General features: G+C 36.8%; 1 protein-coding gene across 1 annotated transcript in view; it reads right to left on the bottom strand.

Annotated features, from left to right (window-relative positions):
• PLCL2 (phospholipase C like 2) overlaps positions 1-23,427 on the bottom strand; it is a 103,361-nt gene that overhangs the window by 37,647 nt on the left and 42,287 nt on the right. The window contains exons 3-4 of the mRNA XM_065629056.1: positions 6,412-8,898; positions 3,128-3,331 (exon numbers count right to left, since the gene is read on the bottom strand). Coding sequence (XP_065485128.1) covers positions 3,128-3,331; positions 6,412-8,898 — 2,691 coding nt within the window. The remainder of the gene's footprint in view (positions 1-3,127; positions 3,332-6,411; positions 8,899-23,427) is intronic.

Raw genomic sequence — 23,427 nt, 5'->3', positions numbered from 1 at the left:
AGTTCATGAACGAGAGGAAAAAATAAAACATTGTTAAATGGTGTTAGGATGAAAAATACTTAGGAGCCTGGAGAAGCTAGAGAAAAATACATAACTTAAACTTGTCTTTCTCAAAAATTCCTAGTTATATTTGTTTTTCATTATTCTGAAAAGACACTCCAGCTCCTATAGCATGGATAAAAGCAGAAAATCCTTGTATTTCCTGGGTAAACTTCTAGTTCCAATAACGCTGGTGACAAATTACTTATTGAATTCAAAAATACAACATTTTAGACCATGAATAGGTACTAGCCTTTATCACTTATAGCTCCTCCATTAACATAGTAGTGAATGCTGACAATTTAAGCATTATGTGCTATCAGTTTACATGTAAAAAAACCAATTATCTAGTGATATCCTAATTAACTTATTATCATTTGCCTCATTGGTTCTTTAAAAATATATATGTACCTGTGCCATGCTGAAGAGACTTCTCACCTTTCCACATGCCCCTACAGTATTGCACTCTTTTGTAAATATTTCAATGTGAACCAACAGTCCCACTGTAAAGATCTTACATCCTTTCTCACTTTACAGAGCAACAAGGAGTTCTTTAAGCACTCCCAATGTAAACAAATTCTGAATTATTAAAAATCTTGGCTGAATACTGCTTTCTATGTTTACTATCATTTTATAAAAAGGAGAGTATTTCTGACAAAGAAGAATCCCTTCATTAGCCAAAAATATGGTGATCCTGAAACAGCAGTACTTTGAGAATATCATTATGTGTGCCACATTAAGCATGCAAACAAAGTAATAACAGCCTATGCATTTATGGTACTAACCAAGGTTTATTTAATAAATATTTAACGCAGTCTCTGTTCTCAACATGATTTCATACTGAAAGAGTACTTGACACACTGGAAGAACATAGCTATATAATTTTGACCTGTATTGAGGCCTCCGCCAGCAGAAAATAAGACAAGGAGGTAATAATCACTTTGACAGTATATCTACCCTTTCTTAATTCTGCATAAGGCTTCTCATTATGAAGCTGAATTTTAAACCCACCTTTTAATTAATCGTATCAAAAAAACCGCTAAGCCAAAACCAACCATTGAGATAAAATGTGTCATTTTGAGGGCTCACTATAATAATTTATACCAAAAACACACAAAAAGAACACATTCTGTGACAGTATCAGACTCTAAACATCTGCCACTATAGCAAATATCAATATAAGAGTTAAGTAGCTTCACATCTTTTCTCCTCTCCTTGAGGGAAGGATGCCATGGATGTCTCCCACTGGTTCATAATGTTTTCAGAAACAAGAGCTATCACTACAACTGCCATGGCTTACTTCATTTTCCAGTATACCCTACAAATTTTAGTTGCTTAAAACCTTCTGTCAAACTGGACAGAGTATTAGCAAGACCAAATTTCACAAATTGAAATGCACCTCCTTATTTTAATTTAGAAGTTTTATTTGATGAAAGTAATATTAATTCTTACTTCTCTTCAATACGATTTAGAGCTAGAAGCACTAGTCTCTGAAATTAATTATTTATCCTTTAGGGAAGAGGAAATGTAAAAATGCTTTGAACATGTCACTAAATATTCTATTATTCTTACATATGAAAAAAGTAGACAAACATTCAAATCACGTTTAGACTACAGGATATGGGGGAAAAAATCATATGTGAGAGACAAAGAGCAAACCAACCTTGGATTGTAAAGGATTCTGGAGTCATGAGTCGCCTCTATCTAACTGACATTTAAACAAAAAAAATAATCCAGACTTCCAAAAGGATTTTAAGTATCTGGAATAGCTTGATAACTAATAAGCAGCATCACCACATCGGAACAAACTGCAGGCAAAGACATCTCCATCGACAAGACAGAACTTCATTACGTACGTGCTACAGGTGTAATCCCATCAATCAAGCTTGTTTGCATCCTAATTATAGTGATATCCTGCAAGCTACCACTAAGAGGCTATACCACTATCTTCTTGTAACTGTGCTACCATTCCAATCAAATTCTGTTGTATTGACATCATCACCAAACTACATAAACTCTACCTAAATCGCTAATTACCAATGGGTACTTTTTGGACTTCGGTGTAGCATTGTTCTAAAGCCACTTATTTTTTAGGAAGCAGTTTAGACGATATATATGAAACTGGGCTACTGGTTTCTTTTCCTTCATTTTCTTTCTTTGAATAGCAAGGATTGTTTTTAAAGCAGTTACTTGATCCTGCAAAGTGAGGTTTCTCATTTTAACACACAAAATGAATGCAAAATCTTCCTAGAAACATTTACTTATTATCAGATGAGATATCAACTTAAAGAAATCATTAAATAAATAAATAAAGGCTCAATTACTCTGTGCCAGATTACTGCAGTGGAAGTAAGGAGGACATTTCAAATCATACTCGTCTGGATCTTCTTTCCATACTTCAGTTCAATGCAAGGCAGATGTAAATCAGTATTACTTAGTGTTTTAGTTCTTCCTGCCTTCTTGAAAGATGTTTCAATTTCCACTCTCTAAAGATACGATTTACATATTTACTGAAATAAAAGGGCTGAAGTTAACATTACAACTGCTTACAGATGTAAAAATGCCTAATCAAATGAGCTCTCTAAGAAAGATATAGCAAAGAAAAATGAAAAAGCATGTGTAGAATTTAACACTTCAAGGTGTTTATAAACCTAAAATTCCTAAAAGCAGTTCCTGATGTTTTTCTATTCTATGTTGAGTCAAAGCCAAAGGAAATCAAGGTCCACAACTGGAAAATGTAAAGTAGCAAATTAATATAAGAGGTTTATTGATATGCAAAAAGCTTCAAGTTACTGCAAAATAGGTAAATACATCCTCTTCACATTAAATCCTCTTCATTATAACCACTTTGCCTTCTGAAGTGTACAAACACATATTTGCATGCAGTATATTAATCTCCATGTTTTACTCAATATGAAAACACTATCAGTTGCTGTACATTCGTGGGAATGACTTTCAAGCCTATGTAATGAAGCATGAAGTAGGAAGTCACAGGTTAAAATGACCTTTCAAAACAGACATGGTACTGTATATTACAAAAAGAAAGGCTTTGAAATAGCATATAAAATAACCGCAAAGGAGTACTCACCATGTCATATGCTGTTACAATCTTTTTCAAGACCTCTGGAACAATCCCTTGGAGCTCCATAGTCGGATACTGATCACTGAGATTCAGTACTACCAAGGGTGTATTATCCGGCCCAACCAAGCGCGTAGACACTGCCAAAATGCACTGCATAAGATTTGCTACAGGAGAGAGGCCACATAATTCTTTGAATGAAACTACTGCATTCTGCAAAAAGGAAAGAAAGAGTTTCCTTTACAGTTAAATATGAATTTTAATGTCTCATTCTTTCAGGATAACATACTTCATAGTTATAGCTGAGCTACAATGTGGAATTACCACAGCTTTTCCCTGAAGAACTGGTTGTTTTCCAAAGCAACCAGTATTACACATCTATTTTACCACAAATGTTAAAAATTCAAACAGAATACTTGCCATGGGGAAAAAAAAAGTCTATTAAGAACAAGTATGTCTGGTCTCTATCACAACTAAAAGTAACCATGCAAATAAAGGAATTATAACACATACTGATTATATATTTTGAAAAATTCTAAAAGACATTGCGAAGTAATTATTTAAATGTCACCAAGAGAAACAAAAAATTAGGTGCTGAATGTTCCAAAGAAGCAAAGTGAAGTGGAAGGAAGAATTAAGCCCATTTGTAACTTTAAATATATCTGAACTATAGTCCAGACGTGCTGTGGATCTGCTGGCTCCCATTTGGTGTGATTCGCAAACCCAGCACTCCACTACTGATGCCATTCCTATCACAGAATCACACTTAAGTGAATTTTTAAGGTATTTTAATAGAAACACCAATTTTGTACCTTTCCCTAAAATTTATTATAGTTGTATTTTATATCCAATATGGCAGAATATAAGACCATACGTTTAAACGTGAAGAAAATTTCCATTATTAGAAATATAATGTGACTCCAAGCAGCCACTGAAATTCCATGATGGGAATACTCTCAGCACTGTAATGAATTTGGGATTTTTGTACCAAGTGGGAGCTGGTGATCTCTGGCAGGTCTGGAGTTTGTGTTCCTGTAGGAAACAAAAACAAAAACATGGTATATTTAAGTTACAAATGTGCTCAGTTCTCCTTCCTCTCATGTCTTAACCAAGTAGGGTATCTGACTAGTTTTAGGACACAGATTTTCATTTTTAACCAAAACCACTTTCCATCTCGTTGGCATGGAAAGACCCATTTGTGGACGAACTTCTCAGAGAAACATACTGTCAACCTTAATGCAAATAGGAATCAAACATGAAGCGTTTTGCTGTCCTTTTCTGACACAAAATACGCAAAGCAGACTTACATATTCAGGCATGAATACAAAGTTACATCTACTACAGTCACAGTGTACTTAGTAAACATTTAGTAGCGTCTCATGTTATACTTTCATCAGTGATGAATATGTAACAAGTTATTGACATCAGCTTTTGTCATGATAATGTAGTACCTAACCAAAAGAAGAAAATGGGCTAGCTATGTGTATAAAGATTTAGAGAAACCATTGAACTCACTGCTGCACGCTTTCTTTTTTTCTCTTCTTCCATCTTGTATTAGAAAAAAAAAACTTTGCTCTTTATAATCTGGCTTATGGGGACATCATGTATTTCTGTATCATAAAAATCATAACAATTTATAATGCAAAATTTCAGTAATACTGAAATTAGGCAAATCTCACATTCCCTGACATAAACTGATATTTATTTTGACTGCTTTATTTATTTTTACTAGCTGTAAACCCTTAGTAATGCAGTGTTTAAATTGCACACATTATTTAACCTGTCAGTAAAGCTATGCAAAACTAATATTCTCCCATGTTCCTAAAATATTTTCTTGATAGCATTTTGAGAAATAATAATGATGGATTTAGTCAACAGAACAACTTTCAAACTGATGGAATACATAAAAGGCTTTTTAATATCTCGTGTTCAAAGAAAACACACTGTAAGGCATGTTTTCAATTATAGCCGTTCTGAAAAATACCGCAGCACACACAGTAAGGAGTAAAGAAGCTGTATGTTTTCATTGTTTCCTCAAATCTTAGGTTAAGCTCTTACTGGAAAGGTATCTTAAAATACAGAATCCTTTATAAGATGGAAGGCTATCCTTCAATAGGTGAACTACAGGTAAAGTCCACTTAATACGTAGCTCATAATATGAAACTTATGAGTCAAAATATCATCCCTGTATTTTTTTAATAATCTTTTAGAGCAGTAATTTCATATACCAAATGGAATGGGAGAGCTTCATAATGCTGTACTAATTCCTTCTTTCATATGAAGAAAATTTGTTTTAAAACTGAGTTACTATTAAAATCTCTTCAATATAAGATCATTCACGAAGAAAATTTTTCAACACTGATGTGCCTTTAAAATCCAGAATCAAGTCTCAGGCATTTCCTTTAATAGGCTTCCCCTTAACGTTACATAAGAGGATTTAATAGGTCACTTCATGTGAAATGACTATGCTTAATTTTATTGATCACTGCTAGTATTCCATCAGAAGTTTATAGATAGTTAAAAGCTTTATTAAACACACACACACAACTTTAAAGATCGCTTTAATCTATGCCTAAAAGGGTTTATTTGCCTAGAATCTTCATTGGAATCTCCCAAAAGTGCATTTTTCAAGGGGGATCTCTTGGCTTCCACAAAAATAAGCACCTCAGCCCGTACTTTTTCCTGAAATTCAATGTGTTTACTACACATTACCTTTAAGGTAAGGTAATTTCTTCTAGAGGATGCCTTCTAATACCTTAGCGCTAATTCCAAGTATTTCTAATATTTGTTGCCAAAAGAATCGTGGAAAGCAAATGGTCTTTCTGAAAGTACTGTCTTCTATTGGGAAGGAGGAAAAAACAAAACCTCAGTGAAACTATGCTAAACACACTTTCATGCATAAGAAGCTTTTTAACAAGTAGTAAAGTCTCCTATCAGCTACATTTTCCTCCTGCCTTTCTGTTTAACTTAATTTTCTAAAACTGAAATATTGCCATACCTTCCTCTAGTGTATATAACATTCCTTTAGACACAGGACTAATCAACAGGCTTGAGTTCTTAACACTAGAGTCATATTGCTGCTTACACTCAACAAAATACGCACGTGCATCCAAGGTTACTTCAGCAGATGGTATCACCTAAAAGATTGCTCTGATATAACCCATTTTTTAAGCTATTCATCATTAGACTTAAGGTACCTTACAAAATGCAGCAAGACTCTAAAAAACACCTATTCCATAAGCATCATACAAAAATACACACAAGAACCGATGAATTCATCATTAAAACTGTACCTGCATATTTTCTCTCAAATCTGTGGCATCTCGAATAGGCTGGAGAGCATTCTTGAACACTTCATCTATTGTTTTAATCCATAATGTTCTCATAGAAGCATATTCCCGTGATTTCTTGCCCTTCCTCACAGAGAGGCCCCGCTTATGAGGTTTCCCACCACCCCTGCGATTAGTAATGGCCACATGCACGAACAGGGAAGCATGTGCTAAAACTTCACCAGTCAAAGACTGCAGAGGAACGTGCCGATAACCAGTCTGTAGACACTCAAAGGGAATAGTGTATTGCCCAATAAACTCATCCCCAATGTAATCATCATCCAGTACTACAAAACGCACCATAGCTAGTTCTGGTAAATTTATTTGAAATTCAAAACTTTCATCAAAAATTGGGTTATCCCCATTCTGATGCATAGTTTTCGTCCTTTGCTCTGCACAGTCGGCAGGGATTCCATGTATTTCAACATAGACATAAGGATCCACAACATCACCTTTGGCACCCGATCCTTTGGGTTTAGGAAAGTTTTGCCCACTGATGATTTTAATATGAAGCAGCTGAGGTGAAACTCCAGGCACGGTGTCTTTCGTATTCGCGCTAAAGAAGGACACTTCTTCTCTCATGATAGCAGGACGAAGGACATAGCCACAGTTCCCATTTTGTCGAAACCAACCAATGTTAAGATCCATCATTAAGCCCGGTGTTTGAAAGTTCATTGCTACAATCTGACAACCACACTTCCAGAAGTCCTGGGGATTCATATTACTAGAGTCAATCCTCATGGGACTGGGAAAAACTCTGGCAAGAAAACGTTTGTTATAATTTACAAAGTCTCCTGGGTTTTCATTGGCATATTTGCTAGCAAGCACTTCGTTAAATGAGCACACTTCCCAGTACTTCTGGAGCTGAAATGAAACTTGAAACTCTTTGAACTGAACTGACTTACAAATGCTTACCAACTCAGAGAGTTCTTTGCAGAGCTGAAATCGTTTCCCTGTCATCGAGTTTTGCTGTTCTACCCCCTCTTTCCCCACTCTCTGTGACATTTCTGCTCCTTCATCTTCATCTGTAACATCTCCCTCTAGTCCAGAACAATTAGAGGAAAGCTTCTTTGCTTTAATTAGTATTTTCCCTTTCAGTGATTCCGGTGATGGAAGATAAGTCTCTTCAATGTTTGGAGACTGTGTATGTAGTTTGTCCCCCAAAATTTTCTTCATGTGTTGTACCATCACTTTCTGCTGCTTAATAGAACAATGATTTTCTAAACACAAAATAAGAGGGTATTCTGAAGCAAAAAATGCATACTTGTTAATAATGTCTATCACGCTACGGAAGACAATCTGCGATGTCATTGTATGTCCCGTGTAAATCACAGGCTCATTATCTGGACCATCCCATACATCCAGTTCAACACTACGACAACCCATTTTAAGAGCACGAATGTAACCTGTGATGTCAGAAGGCCCTCGAAACTGATCCTCTATCAAATATGTATTATGGGATGAATTTATAAAATAATGAGATAAAGGTTGTTTCATATCTTGACAAACTTTTTTATGTTCTGGATCAAATATGTGGCAGTCTGGTGATGTAAGGTAATTCGTAAATCCATCTATAGAAAGACAACCCTTTTGCTGGCCTTCTTTGGCTGGCTCATATTTCTGAATAATTTCAAGGCTTATTTCTTCCGTGACGTGTGCCATACCCTGTTCTGCTTCTAAAAACATCATGAGGTCCTTGGTATCAAGAAATTCTTTATTGCTTGAAAACTGAACTAATAGGAAATAGATTTCAGGTCTGGTACAAAGCTCATGAAAAACTTCAATAAACTCCTCTTTCGTTACTTCAGTACAAGTTTTTTCCTTGGATCTATGTAACTCCTTGAATTTTAGTTCAATTTTATTAGTTTTTAAACCTGGATTTAAGTCTTTTATAAACTGTACAGCATTACACAGGGGTATATGTCCCAAATTATCTACATCTGATTCACTGAACATTTGTGAAAGCCATGAAGTCCGCATATTATCTTGAGTACTTTCTATCATATCTAGAGTATGCTTTCCATAAGAAATCAGGTATCTTAAGCCAGTAACCCAAATATTTGCAATGTCTGCTGAGTTAGCAACAAGATCTAGTGACTCATAGTTTTCTCCATATATAATTGAAAATGCACAGTCTTCCGATATCTGGTCATATATTCCATTGCTGCGAAAAATATCTGTATTTTTTCCCGTTCTTACTTCTTTGATTGATTTAATATCAATCTTTGCTTTTTCAGAATCTTTTTTTGAAGGTTCCCAGCGTAGAGACTGCATATCTGCATCTAGAAGAAAGTATCGGTGATACACCCTGGAGTTCGATCGAATCTTTTTGAGCTCAGAGCCTTCGACCATTGCATTTATACAGTCACTTGCACTGCTGATCTTTTTCTCAGTTGGCATACTGCTGAATGACACAGTCTTTTTCCGTTCTCGCTTTTGTTTTGTACCATCCTGGGAAACAAGGTGCGGGAAAAAAGAAAACATGTATCAGTATGATTTTGCTCAACATTGAAATAGGTTTCAACTTACAGCCGAAAGTTCATTAAGTAGTTCGAACGGTCTAGTATATGTGTGATGACCAGGAAGATAGCATTTCTACTGGAATTAAAAAAAAACCCACACAAACCTGATAATGGCTTAATGTTTGTTCTTGGCTGTGTAACTAATCTTCCAAGGTCTGTCTTTTTTTTTTTTAAATATTTTATTTGAACAAGAAATTACACAAAGCAAGTTTTGAATGCTAATGAAATAATAATGCTGTATAATTCCTTTTTTTCAGTAATAACCTACTTAGAGAGATAATGGGTTCTACAGCTAAGACAGTAGAAAGTAAGATTTCCTCCGAGTCCTTATACAGTCCTACAGACACTTGCTGAACTTTGTCAGTAGAGAATCTAAGGCTTTAATACCATGCTGACAGGGTCCTCATGAACACCAGAGAAACATTAATACACACTTGGCAACATGAAATACATAGGACATGGCCATTAAACAAAAAGAAAATACCTAAAAAGGAAAAAATAATGTAATTTAGTTAGCTCTATTTGCTTACATATAATCAATTTCATGAGAAAAAAATGCATTTCAGAAAACTGTGTGCTTTCATTATCTGCATTTTCTGAGACTGAAAAATGCTGTGGTTTGGGCTTTTTTTTAAAAGCATCGTGTGTCTTGATAAGCTAACTTTTAGTCCAAAATAATACTTTCATGAAATAATCTTTTTGTGTTAGGTATCCTATTTAGAAGCATTTTTCTCATATTCCAGTAGTGCTCAAAAAAATTACTTTTCCAGCTTTATACAAAAAGAATGTTGATTTTCCCTCTAGTAGTTTTTGATTTGAAGTATGTTCCCGTGCAAATCAGCATTGCTTATATGGCAGAAAGGAGAGGCAAAGAAAACTTTTAATGATTGCTATGCTGAACAGATGTTCAAGTAAAAACCATCCATTACAAAATGCATTTCCAGCTCAGGGCGTATGTGCTGTATGTTCAATTTCATTAAATTAAAAATGCAGAATTCTGCTTTTGTAATTTAATTTATAAGCATCTGAAGAGCTTTTCATTGAAAACAATGATTAGTAAAGTAAGAAGACTTAATATTTGCTGTTCCATGTTTGAGTAAATTAATCAACCACATAATTCTTGCACCTCTAATGACAGCAGAATTTGCTTTACACAAGTTCTCAAGAGACCAGTAGAAGTGAATAACCCTACGGATGACTGTTTTATTTCTAACTCCAGATCAAACATCTGCAATGGATACCACACAGGGCTGACTCTTGGAATCTAATTACATGTAGTTTGGGCATGAGGATTGCTTTCAAACAAAAGCAAATGTCTTTTTTTTTTTCTTTTTTTTCTTCTTTTTTTTTTAAACGAAGATTTTTGTTCTATTTTAAGCCCAGCTTCTTGTCTGGCTACCTGTCTATCTATTTCCTAACCTGACAAAGTGGCAAGGGACATCCCCACAGACATGAGGAATGACATCCCTGTCCAGTACTTTAGGGGCTCAGAATAAAGCATGCTGAAACTCCTTAATGCTCCAGATTCCTCAGTCACAGGTCTAGGAGAAGAATGTATTTCTTGAACTCTTCAGTGAGAGCCAGCTGACAGATGACAACCTGCTGACACTAGCACCATCAAGGCTTGGGAAGTATTCCCTTGCCTGACCATGCTCAGTATTTACCAAGGAAGGTCTGTGCCTTTCCCTATGATCAGGATTGTGTCTGAACCAAGATACTAAATAGCAAGGGAGAAAAAAATCTGCCATTTCTTGATGCCATTTGATGTAAACAGGTCCACCTTAAGGCAACCCCATTCCCAACTCCAGTTACTGAACTGGAGTTTACACATGTGAATCAGAAGAATAATTCAATCCACCACCTGTAAGGCTATTTTGCTTGCCTGCCAGATGAATTTGAAACCCGTTTCACAATATTTTGCATTTCTGCAGGCTAAGGCAACCTCACCACTTGGCTTATTCCTATAAAGCCTGTTGGCCGTACACATCACTGTCTGAATGTGATGACCGTGCAGACAAATTTTAAAATAGTCTTGTGAGTTTCTCAAAGCTCTGAACTCCAGAATAACCTTCATAAGTTTTTTGCTTCTCCAGAGATCAATGACCCCAAGCCACCAGATTGCCTGTGCAAGTCTCCATCCTGACAGACATGGCAGTCACAATCAATCCGCGTAAACAGAAGAACTTAGAGGATATTTTCCCAAATTATCCACCTGTCTGAAAAGAAACAGAAAAGAAACTCTCACTCATAAGCTGAGAATGTAATTGCATAGAGTGTGCACAAACTGTATGAAATAGGTTTGTGAGCCTCAGAGATATAGTGTGGCAGGGAGAGTCAGATATATTCTGCTGTATGATGTGGAAGATTTCACCCTGAAAGTGGGGTGGCATTCATGAATCATGGTCAGGTCTCTCATGGCCTTAAGTCTGTCTTGAATCAAAAAGTCTGGCACGTCAGAAAACGGTATGTATCTGAACAAATACTGGAGTTACTTTGCAGCATTCAAGAGACTCACAGTGGTCTTGATGCTGTTCAAGTGAGGTTGGCTGTGCAGTACAAATTAATAATTCTGTCCACAGCAGAAGCTACAATTTTTGTGCTGAAACAACTTTCAGAGCCATTCTAAGATCTCTCACACAATGAAGACCATGCCAATCTCCACATTACAACAGGTACTCATAACTAAATACTGCCTGTTCTTCAGAAGACCTCATCATTGAAACCAAAACAACCACATTATTAATACTTTTCCTAAAACTATCTGTGACACATCCAAGAGCACCTGCAATAAGTTTTGAGAAACAGACCAGACAACAGATAAAACTGTTGTGAAACTTTGCTAATATTCACTACAAGTGAAAACACAAAGAGTTTTTAGTTTATCCAGGAGTTTGTAGCAACAGAAAGCAAAGTATCTAGCAGTTTAAAAACCAGAAATAATCCCAGCTGACATCTATCGCACTTAAGAGACAGAGACAGCAGCAGCAATCAGCTTAAAAGAACAAATAGGGAAGAGTTTTTCCATTATAACTTTTTTTTTTATTCCTCTCAAGGTACAGACAAAGAAATGGTTGTATGACTAACTTGGCACTATCTACAAAACAATTCTGGAGACGACAAAGAGCTTGAATTGGATGCTGAGAGATATGCACACCATTCCCAAACAGTGAAGTTTTTAATACATGAAACTTTATCATAACATTACTTAAACAGAAGTTCCAGTAAACACAGGCGCTGATAGGGACAGTGGTGGAGTTCAGAGATTTGATCACCTAACAGATGAGGATGACAGAGGAAACAAGGAATAGTGCAAGGTTCGTAAACATCTACTAAAGGAGAGTGAACTTTACAACCTGTAAATGCCCAAATGAATAATGGGAAGAAACTGGGCCTGCCGCCCCCCTGAGGTGGGCAGTGAGGGGCTGCAGCTGGAGCACTGCGCGGGACAGTCCTTCCACCAGCCAACGCAGAACAGTCCTCACGGCCACCAATGCAAACTTCAGAGATGGGTGTCTGCCATCCTGCCTCTCTCCATGACTAAAGCAGCTACCTGCAGCTTATATGTGGTAGTTATGCTCACTGGGATTTGAAGATTAAGGCCTCTATCTCCGTCTAGCCCACTAGGGTACTCCTTTTGGAACAGAGGACTTTAAAAAGAAAAGACAATGGTAACAAGAGGAAGTGGCAGAATGGCATGTTTTTAGAGCACTCATCTGGGAAGTTAAAGTCCCTGATGTCATTACTCCTTAAACATTCCACGCAGTGACCCTGAATGCAAAACATACTAACAGTCACAGAATCACAGAATGGTTGGGGTTGGAAGGGGCCCCTGGAGATCATCTAGCCCAACTGCCCTGCTAAAGCAGGATCATCTAAAGCAGGTTGCACAGGATTGTGTCCAGGCACATTTTGAATAACTCCAGAGAAGGAGACTCCACAACCTCTCTGGGCAGCCTGTTCCAGTGCTCTGGCACGCTCAAAGTAAAGAAGTTTCTCCTCATATTCAGATGGAACCTCCTGTGCTTCAGTCTGTGCCCATTGCCCCTCATGCTATCATTGGGCACCAACGCAGTCCATCCAGCAGGGACCTGAACACTGAGTTTAGCCCTCTTGGGGAACACTCACCTCCCAAAGTGACAGATCCTGCTGCTCCTTGTTTATGCTCTAACCATACAAAACTTCCATTCATGCTTATATACCAGAGGTTCATCAGAAGCGTGGAAGGCAGCTCCATCCTAATCTTCAGAGCACGTGGCCAACACACGAGGAGCTGCACATCTGAAGATCCCCAGGCAGACAGACCAGAGCCAAATCACTCTAGCGATGAGTGATGTTTGCGAATCTGAGGGTCAGTGTTGTGGCAATGCTCTAAACAGTTACTAGTGAGTAGGTGAGTACACAGGCCATGCTTAAGTTTGGTTAATTTTATTTTATTTTTTAAATCAAACTACTGTAAAAGCTGTTTTAGAAGTAATTTAAGCTACATCTGTAGCCAACAGTTGCAATACAATTCATGACTTTATGACGAGGGCAGTTTAATGATCTTCATGATGAACACAGAGTGAGCTACTCTTCTGACACTATAGAACTCATTGACAACTTGGTTTTATAGTGCATGTGACACTTAAGTAGCCAATCTGAGTATGAAAAACTGCCTGTCTTCTTCAAATGCAACTCAGCAGTAATTGTAAAATCACCTAGCTTAACAACACAATGTACGACATAAGCCTATTTCAGAAAGTGGTTAAAAATAAAAAAACTTTGTTTATTTAATTAAGATTCCTAAGCATTTTTCTTCAGAACCCAGCAAAACAAAACCTCATGAATTTCATAGATTTTCTTTACATTTAAAAAAGCATTCAGGTATGTCTATGTATAGTTACATGTATTCAAAGGAAAAAGTCACAAATATTAAAGGCAGCATTTTAAAATATTCAATTTCTAAATGCATTTTAATAAAAAATATTATATTGGTAATTTGTTCTTTTCCAAGGTTACACCTGTGGTTTTAGAGATATAAATGCAGACATAGATCAGCAAATGAGTTAAAAATACAATGTCAGCATCACATTAACCTTCTCTTTAGAAATACCTTCATTGCAAAAATACTTAGAGTTTTCTTTAACAATATCTTTAACTGACAGGGCAATAATAAACAGGACCACTTACTTTTGCAAACATACAAAAAAAAAAAAAAAATTAATTGTTATTTGTAGGTTGCCTATCTACAGCTGCCAGCTCATTCCAGAGTGTGATATGCAGCATTCTAGAAGCAGCTAAGCAAGTTTTTGTGTGAAAGAGTCAGTAGAAAAAAGGAAGGAAAATAACAGGTAACTAAAATCAGCAACATTTCATCTTTGTTACACAAAATTTAGCCTCTGTTTCAAAACTTACATGCATTTAAAGGCAGAGTGAGAGCCTTCTTTGTGAGAAGGGGGGGAGGGAAAGAAGAGAGAAGGTAGAGCAGGAAAGGCATTTCAGCATGAGAAGCCACGTCCTCAAAGGCAGGGCGGCTGCATCCTCGGGGTACCCTCTCTCAGCCTAATTCTCCTGGAATCAGTAACTTGGCAGAAGAATCTGCTGACAGCCACCACTCAGCCTCTCTCCTCTAGTCAAGTATCTATCTTCTTCCTAGTCAGTACCTTTTAAGTTGCCATTACTAGGAGATTCTGACTAACACAGTGACCCAAATTCACTAAAAAGCACGTACTTTATATAATGCTTTAACACAGCTGTCCAAAGCTTGCAGAGCATGTGAAAATCAAAACAAGAAAAAAGTCCCCAAGTAATTAGCAGTTCAGCTGACAGAATTCCAAACACTTCAGAAACAGTACATATTAAATCACATTGTGTACAATAGTTTCTGAATGGAACTGCAGCCACTGTTTAATGGTACACAGCACTGAGCAGTTGTATTTAAGACAAAGTAAAGAGTCCTCAGCTGAAATAATAGGCATTTGAGGGGAGACAAAACATCAGCTATTTGGAAAACACACGGCCTCCCACACCTCGTGAATCACTATGTTTGAGCTCAGCATTTGAATATTTTTCCAGACTGGTATTCACAGCATATCTGCTGTTTGCAGAAATCTTTTAAGAGAAACGTACGGTTTCAATGTGTGGTGGGTTGACCCCAGCCAGACCCAGCTTCTCAATGTTATAAACAACAGTGAGAAGGAAAGAAAAATATGAAGATTAGGTGCACAAGTAACTTTTTAATTTTTTTTTTTAAACTAATGGAATTCTATTATTAAAGAAATATGGATACAGGGGAAGTTTTAGCTCCAACATTCAAACAAAAATTATCTATATTATTTCAGATCAGCTAATTGCATGGTTCATTACACTGGGTTTGTATGACAAGGTTTTGGTAGCCAGGGAGGCTACAGGGGTGGCTCTGTGAGAAGCTGGTAGAAGATTCCCCCATGTCCAGTAGAGCCAATGCCAGATGGCTCCAAGACAGACCCACTGCTGGCCAAGGCTGAGCCCATCAGTGACAGTGGTAGCGCCTCTGGGATAACACATTAAGTAAGGGAAAAACAAACTTCTGCTCCTGACCGGCTGCACCCTGTGGAAAGGAATCAGGCTGGAGCAGTTCATGAAGAACTGCAGCCCCTGGGAAGGACTCATGTTGGAGAATTTCATGGAGAACTGTCTCCTGGGGGAAGGACCCCACGCTGGAGCGGGATGAGAGTGTGAGGAGTCCTCCTCATGAGGAGGAAGGAGTTGCAGAGACAGCGTCTGATGAACTGCCCAGAACCCCCATTCCCCGTCCCCCTGTGCTGCTGGCAGGGAGGAGGTAGAGAAAATCAGGAGTGAAGTTAAACCTGGGAAGAAGGGAGAGGTGGGGGGAAGGTGTTTTAAGATTGGGGTTTATTTCTTATTATCCTACTCTGATTTGATTGGTAGTAAATAATTAATTTCCCCAAGTCAAGTCTGTTTTGCCCATGATGATAACTGGTGAGTGATCTCCTTGTCCTTAACACAAAAGCTTTTCATTGTATTTTCTCTCCCCTGTCCAGCTGAGGAGGGGGAAAGACAGAATGGCTTTGGTGGGTACCTGGCATCCAGCCAGGGTCAAACCATGATATTCATGATACAGTTAAACCAATTCCCTCTTCAAACTCTCTTAAAACATCTTCTGTCCTGTGTATTCCTCCTCCTGCCCCAGCTGCATCTCTCTCCCCTCTCCCCGCCCCAGCTCCTCCAGCCCGTATTAGCACCTGTCTAACACACAGTAAGTGAATTCACTTCACCACCTCAGGAAACGAAAAATCCCTTTTTGCTGAACTAAGTTTTCTGCAATTTTACTGAGCTGAAACCATTCGCCATGTGATCAGACGAGTAGCATAGCTGGTTGAAAATAACCACTAGAAACAGGGAGAAGACTAAAAGTAGGAGGAAATAATACAATCACTCACTTTTCTGAGTAAATTAATTCATTTTAAATCCATGAAGTAAAAACTGTTCTGTTGAAATGAGATCCTATGTGAACCGCATGTCATTAGGAAAAACAAAATCTCTCATCTTGGCCCACCTCACAGAATGTACATCAACAATTTCATAAACATAGTCAACATAAAGGCAATGTATAAGAAAGAACACCATGAAATAAAAGAATTGAGGTTCTTGGGGCTTCTTTGGCTCATTTTTTTCTGCCTCACTTCAAGAAAACAAGACACCAGGAAATTTACGAGTATATTATATTGAGAGAGATCACTACTACACTATCTACTAGAAAGAGCAGAGAGAAATGGTAGACTGTATTGTTCTTGCTGCTTTTAGAGGAGACAATTTAACTCAGTTAAAGACTGTGACTGCGATGAGCAAGGAAATAACAGGATATGGTTTTGCAAATAAAGTCTAGACTAAAGCTTTCTTTGCAAAACTTCTTCTAGAAGTGCTTATTTAGTCATTTGATCAGTTTACCAAGAGTAAAGAAACTTTTCTGTTAATATGTTTTTTATGTTGCTGTCTAAACTATCTTCAGTTCTTCAAAGTCCAAATGGTCTCGCAGTACGTCAGAAGGGAGCTTCTCATGACCCTCTGTTACGAGACAGAGGCTTGTCCCTCCAAGATGCCCATGACATCCACATGCGCTTGCTCCCCCTCGCTCAGTTCTTCAAGCTGCCACAAGCTGAGCAAGTTAAGAGAATGTCCCAACTCCAGCACTAAAACTCGCTAAAGCAGCATGAACACGGTTCATGTCTCAAAGCGCTAACTGTATTATATTCGTAACTGTTAGCGTTTGCAAGTCTTATTGATTAAGTTCTACAATGAGAACCAAAAAAGAAACAACAGCTTGCTTAGAAAATGTTCTTCAGTTAGATGACAGAACAGCGATTAGACAGAGCACTCCAGGTTTTCCATGTTTTCAACAGATGTTTCAAAGTTTTAATTCTGAGCCTCAGTTTCAATCGTAACAGAGGCTAGATAACAAAATACTTTAGCCATCTCTTCTTAGGACCATGTATCTAAGGGCAAAAATATGCCAGATCTCTTGAGGATCAATTAATTAGCTTTTAAAAAACAAGATATTAAATCAAAGTGATATTTCAATATATTAAATCAGCACATACAAATCCATGTTTTTCAAACGTATCAACAATCTGATATTGCTTACTCTGCTGAAAATGAAGGAGCTGTAACTGTTTATACTGTTTGATTTTGACCTAAATTAAAAAAAATTATAGTAACCAAAACATGCCCATTCTGCAGTTTCATGCTGCCAAGTATGTTTGCCTTATAGCAGCAATTACTATAACTCAGAAATGCAGTTATGTTTATAAAGCAATACACATGAGAGAACTTGATAATACTATATCTAATGATATATTATATTAATGATATATATTAATGATATATATTAATGATATATATAATGATAATAAAATGACATTCGAACACCAATGAGGTGTTCTTTCATATGTAAGTATATTTGAATATTTATGATAGTAAAATAAAGGGGCATTCGGTTTCCTGAGTTAATCTGCAACATAGATGAGCAAGGGAAAGACAAGAAGAAAAGTCTGTCTCAAAACAAAATAAATAAGAAGTATCTAAGGAAACTGCCTAGACTGCTGTGAGCACGGAGAGAGCCAAAGCCTGAGTTACGCTTGGCATGAATATCCAAGTTTTTTATTTTATTGAGTCAGTTACAGTTCAGGTTTCTGGGGTTTATTTCCAATGGAAGTAAAAGAGGTATCCACATTTCAAAAACTCAATAAAAGCAAAACTTGTATATTTCAGATCCAAACAAGCAGGATTTTAACCAAATTCGTATAAACTACAATAATTATTTATGAAACCCAGTAGCTACTATGTACTGTTCAGCCTTAAACTGAGGAAACTGCATTGACAGAGTTGTTAAAAGTTACTTAATGGAATGAAAAGGCTAATAATCCTAGATTAAGTATGTAGAAAGTGTGTCACACTCCTAATTTCTCATGCACTAAGAAATTATATCTGAACTATGGCAAACAGAAGATTTTAACTGCTATGCAGAAACTCATGTTTATTATAAGCATTTATTTTTTCAGTCTACAACGATCAGAAAAAGGAATCATAGTTATATGTGCTTCCAGCTTGAAGGATAACTGCAGATGACAAAGGTGACACTGCAAAAGAAGACCCTGAATTATTCTAACAGGCAAGTTGGCTTAACAGATTTCAGTAGCGCTCAGGAGTGAAGAAGTCTCTGAGCCTTTGCTGTGACACTTAAAACCAGCAAGACACTCTTTCCGCATACACGCACACCCATTTAACCCTGAGCTTTTCCATTTTCAATTCTTCAATAATGTTTTAAATACGCAAACATTATATAGCTAAGGTACGCTTTCACGAACATTTTAATCAAGACCTATTGATAAGATTTAATATGCATAGTACAGCAATCATTCTGAAGATGAATCTCGGATTTTTTCAAATATTCATAGCTGCAAGTCAGTTCCACTGGTGGAAAGCACAGCATTTTTCCATTTCCCATTTCAGGCATGAACAACAAACAATTTGACTGAATTGGCAAAATAAGTAACTTCTGTAACACAGCTGTCAGGCTTCACAGTCTAAAGCAAAAAGACACCATGTGGGTGACTTACAAAGATAACACAATAACCGCGTTTAAAATGTTTGTAATTTGAGACGCAGTGCAGGCTCTGCAGAAAGCTGCTTCGCCTCTCCCTGTGCTGCTCCTCTCCAGCACCACAGAGGAAGGAGAAGCCGCCAGCAGGACCAGCAAGAGATGAGTGTGAGCACTGGCTCAAGCCTCTCCACCCTTTCCCACTTCTGTTGGTAAAGTCTTCCAAGCAGCTTTTCCAAAGATTCACACAGACATAATCATTGGGTCTGTTTTGGTTGCTTGCTTGGTTGTTTTTTTTTACCAGCTTTCCCACCTAATGGGCCCAGACACTCTCCTATTTGATTCACAACCCACAAGGCAATTTCTGTGCAGATCTGTGCAAACACAATGTGTTGATCCTCAGTTAAAGACTGCTGCTTCTACATTACTTCCCAATAAGCGAAGTAGAATTAAATGAGCCTTTGAAAAATTTGACAATGCTGCCAAAAAAGCAAGCCTCATTGAAGGTGTTTTGAAACATGAAGGTGGAGGTGGCACTCCTCTGTTCACAAAATAGGGAAACTGGTACAATGTGCTAGCCGACTGTTACCTTTGAGAATTAGTTCACAAACCTAGCTCTACGTATGTACATGGTATATTTCACACTTTTCGTATAAGTTTAAATGGTAGAATCACATAACACAAGTAAGGAATTATTCTGAGGGATCATGCTGAAGGACATTTTCAATGCCAAGAGGGCAGTTATTTTCAGTGAGAGTTGGAGTGCCCAAGCCCTTTCTGCAATTGACTGTGTTAAGTGTCACTTTATGAATATCAACATTTCGATGTTCTGCATGTCACGCATAGCTAAGGGAGATGCAGCCCACAAATGAAAACAATTGTGCTTGTTATAAATGACTAATTTAGTCAGAAAGCAGAAAAGTACACCGTCTCTCTTCTACTGTGATAATTAGTCTACATTATATTCCCTTAATTGTCAAACAACTCTTACTCACAAAAAATGAGCAGCAGATTGACCATGGACATGTTCAAACAATTTAAAGGACTGACTTTTTTACACATCCCACCCAAACTCTCAGCAGAAGGTTATGACTAAATCACACAATTTCACTTTCAGTGATGTGGCAAAATGTTCATGTCCACCTGTACTGCCAGTTCATATACTTTGTCCAAATTTCAATCCAAATTTCATCTGCCCTCTTGCAAAGTTCCTGGTGTCTTTTTGTGTCCTTTCCTGATGGCAAGTGTTTACCAAGAATGACACGTAAGTAAAATTACCACCTAAAGGGTATTTTATCCAAGTAAACATTCAGGCTTAAGATGAATAAAATACAATGGGTTTTTTTAATTCTAAAGACTACCATTACCTCTGCTGTGCAGCTTTCTATTCATCAACTGATTTGCTTCATTCTAGTGATTAATGTTGTCTTCAGATCTGCTTCTTGACTAATAGTAACTAGACTAGCAAATTTCCTAAGATAACTCTAAAGAAAGAGGTGGAACTTCATGAGCTGAATTGTTCTGCTTTTGTGGTTTAAGTTACTTTTTGTCAAGTAGGAAAGTGACCATTACCGATATTAACTCTTCAATGCCATGAAGAGTTTATGTACCTAATTCAGTATTAATTACAAAAGTTGGAACTTTTTAAAACTTAACTACTTGCTAAATAAATATGCTACTGCAAATTCTTCTTTGAGTGGCAACTTCAGCCTCATTACTTAGATGGCAATGATAATTAAACACTGATAATTAACTGTTTATTTTTAAGGAGGACAATTCTTACGAATTAGACAAAAAATATTTATTGGGTTACCATTGCTCAACGATCACACAAGACGTGAACCCAAGTACCTTTGCTAACCACATACTGCTGCTTCTGATAAGTTTTCCTTGTTGATTTTCAGACGCATGTAATTTACAGTTGTCAAACAATTATAGGAAATTCTCATTCCGAATGCTACATCAATGCCCTTCTTCCCCCTTAACTCTCTTTAATCATTCATAACAGCTACAAGCACTTAGAAAAGAACAGTGAACTATAAATATTTAATAAAAGATGCCTGTAACAGAAAGACATGAGAGTACAAAAATGAAATAGTATAAGGTATTTCTCCTAAGACAATAAACAATAAGCAAAGCATCCATTCTTTAGATTTTAAATTCATATAAATGTTCATAGCTTTGACAAACCAAACCTAGTAAGTCATCTATATGCTTTACCAAACAATTACAATTAAACAAATAAAAATTAGCAGGTACGGTAGTTTTCTCCAGACTATTACTATTTCAAAGGGGTCTATTTTGATTGTTTGCTACAAGTTTCCTTTGTGAGGAATGCTGAATAAACATCACTAGAGGACATTACACTTTCAAGCAGTTTAAGTCAAGAGAAGACAATTTCTGAATTTCTGAAATTTCTGAAATCCCGAAATTTCTGAAATCTCATCTACAACAGCAGCATCTTAGCAAGCAGTTTATGATCTTAACTCAAATTCTCACTACAGATTAGAATCCTAGCACTTGGGGTGGTAAGAAGGTATGCAAAAATTTCAAGTATCTTAAAATAAAGTTTACAACCCTTCTAGATGTGGAGGAGGGCTACGGATCCAGTATGCACTCAAACTTCAGTATAATATGGTAGGTAAAAATAATCCAACTTTTAGTTTTCAGAGCTCACTGTATTTAGTACTTGGTATGGGCAATAATGAAGATATGGTAATACCAGAATTGTGTTCTGTGGATGAGAAGAGAATTACTAGGAAAACAGGACTCTTTTTTTAAGTCATTAACACATACTAGGGAAATATTTTTTCATTAAAATATTCACGTACCATATCTCAATACACTGTACACAGTTTTCTGAATATCTTACACACCAGAAATACTCAAAAAGTCACATTTTAGTGCATAAAAATTAACTCAAACAACATCTAAAACCTGAAACCAATCACAGAAGGAAAACATTTTTCTCATATGTTTACTTTGAACTGAATTACTGTCTGCTCACTCTGAAACCCAAGGTCTCCACTGATTCTGCTCTCAGCAGAGAGTGACATCCCTGTCCTTCGAAATCATGCCAGTGTCCCACCACAAAGGCACATCTGCCTGAACTGATAGGAAAAAACGAGCATGCTTTGGGTGGTCGAGAAAAAGCTGAAGAAAAGTTTAGATAATACTTAGAAACTATATTCATATTCCTTATCTCAACTTGATAGCCACTCACAATGCAGCCTCGCAGCGATTAAATGACTCCATGATGAGAAGTTTTGTTCTTGTTCAATGTAGCAAAGAGACAGAAATTACAACAATTCCATTATTGTCATCCCCCTCACTCTCCCAGCTTACTACATTCAACTGGTTTTTTTCTATTTTATTACAATTACTGACTTAATAAAACTTTCCAAACACACTTTAATATTTCAATAGTTCCTATTTCATCATTTCACAATTACTTAAACATTCATCTTCCAACATGGAAACATTTACACAAAAAATGTTTTCCTAATATTGTTACTCAGAACTGAAAGTAAATCACAGTAACTACTTTTATACATAGAGTGTATGCAGATAGTGTAATCAATATGTGGTGGAGAGTATATTTAGATTATATTGGAAAGTTTGTCTGTACAGTGAACAGTAACATAAAGAAAATCCCAGCTGTAAATGACATTAGTGCACCAGAAAAGTACTAGAATAGACACAGTTGCATCTGCAAATGCACCTTTTGGTAACCTAGCTTACTCCTCTCCATAGTTAAACTACGCCAGCAAAATAAGCCTGCTGTTGGAATCTGGGTAGTCCCTAAATAGAGAGCTGCCCCTCATGTCACCTATACCAATAAATCTAGTCAAAAGCAAACAAGCCTGCAGTATTAATACTTATATTTGAACCCTGAGAATAAAGGCAAGCATTCAAGTGCTATAATAAAAAACTGAAGGAACTACATTTTGTATATTAAACAACCCTCAAAATAGTTTAACTAATACACAGACTAAAATAGTAAATCTTCTAACTTCTTACAAAGCCAAAGTTATTATTAGATAAAAAGCAATGAAAAGCACTGACATCAAAATTCAAAACTATTGCTTTTTTTTGCTTTAAAAATAGGTTGTATGTAAAACATTTCAAAAGCACATCTTTAACCAACTACCCAGATTTCCACACATTTTGGTAAATTCAAGCTGCAACATGACTTGCCCTGTTAAGTCTGAAATGACAGAGGAGCCAAAGTGAAGCGTAAAAACTGAGAGGAAGCAGATGCGCCATTAGTGTAATGCTGCTTCAGAAGATTTAGATTTCTGTACTAGACAGAATAGAAAGAATACGTGTAAGGGAAAATAATTTGCTGAATTAATTTAATGCAATGGTTAACTGAAAAGT

The sequence above is a fragment of the Caloenas nicobarica genome, chromosome 2 (assembly GCF_036013445.1).
Source record: "Caloenas nicobarica isolate bCalNic1 chromosome 2, bCalNic1.hap1, whole genome shotgun sequence".
NCBI classification, from domain to species: Eukaryota; Metazoa; Chordata; class Aves; order Columbiformes; family Columbidae; genus Caloenas; species Caloenas nicobarica.
This window is presented reverse-complemented; position numbering and strand designations above follow the sequence as displayed.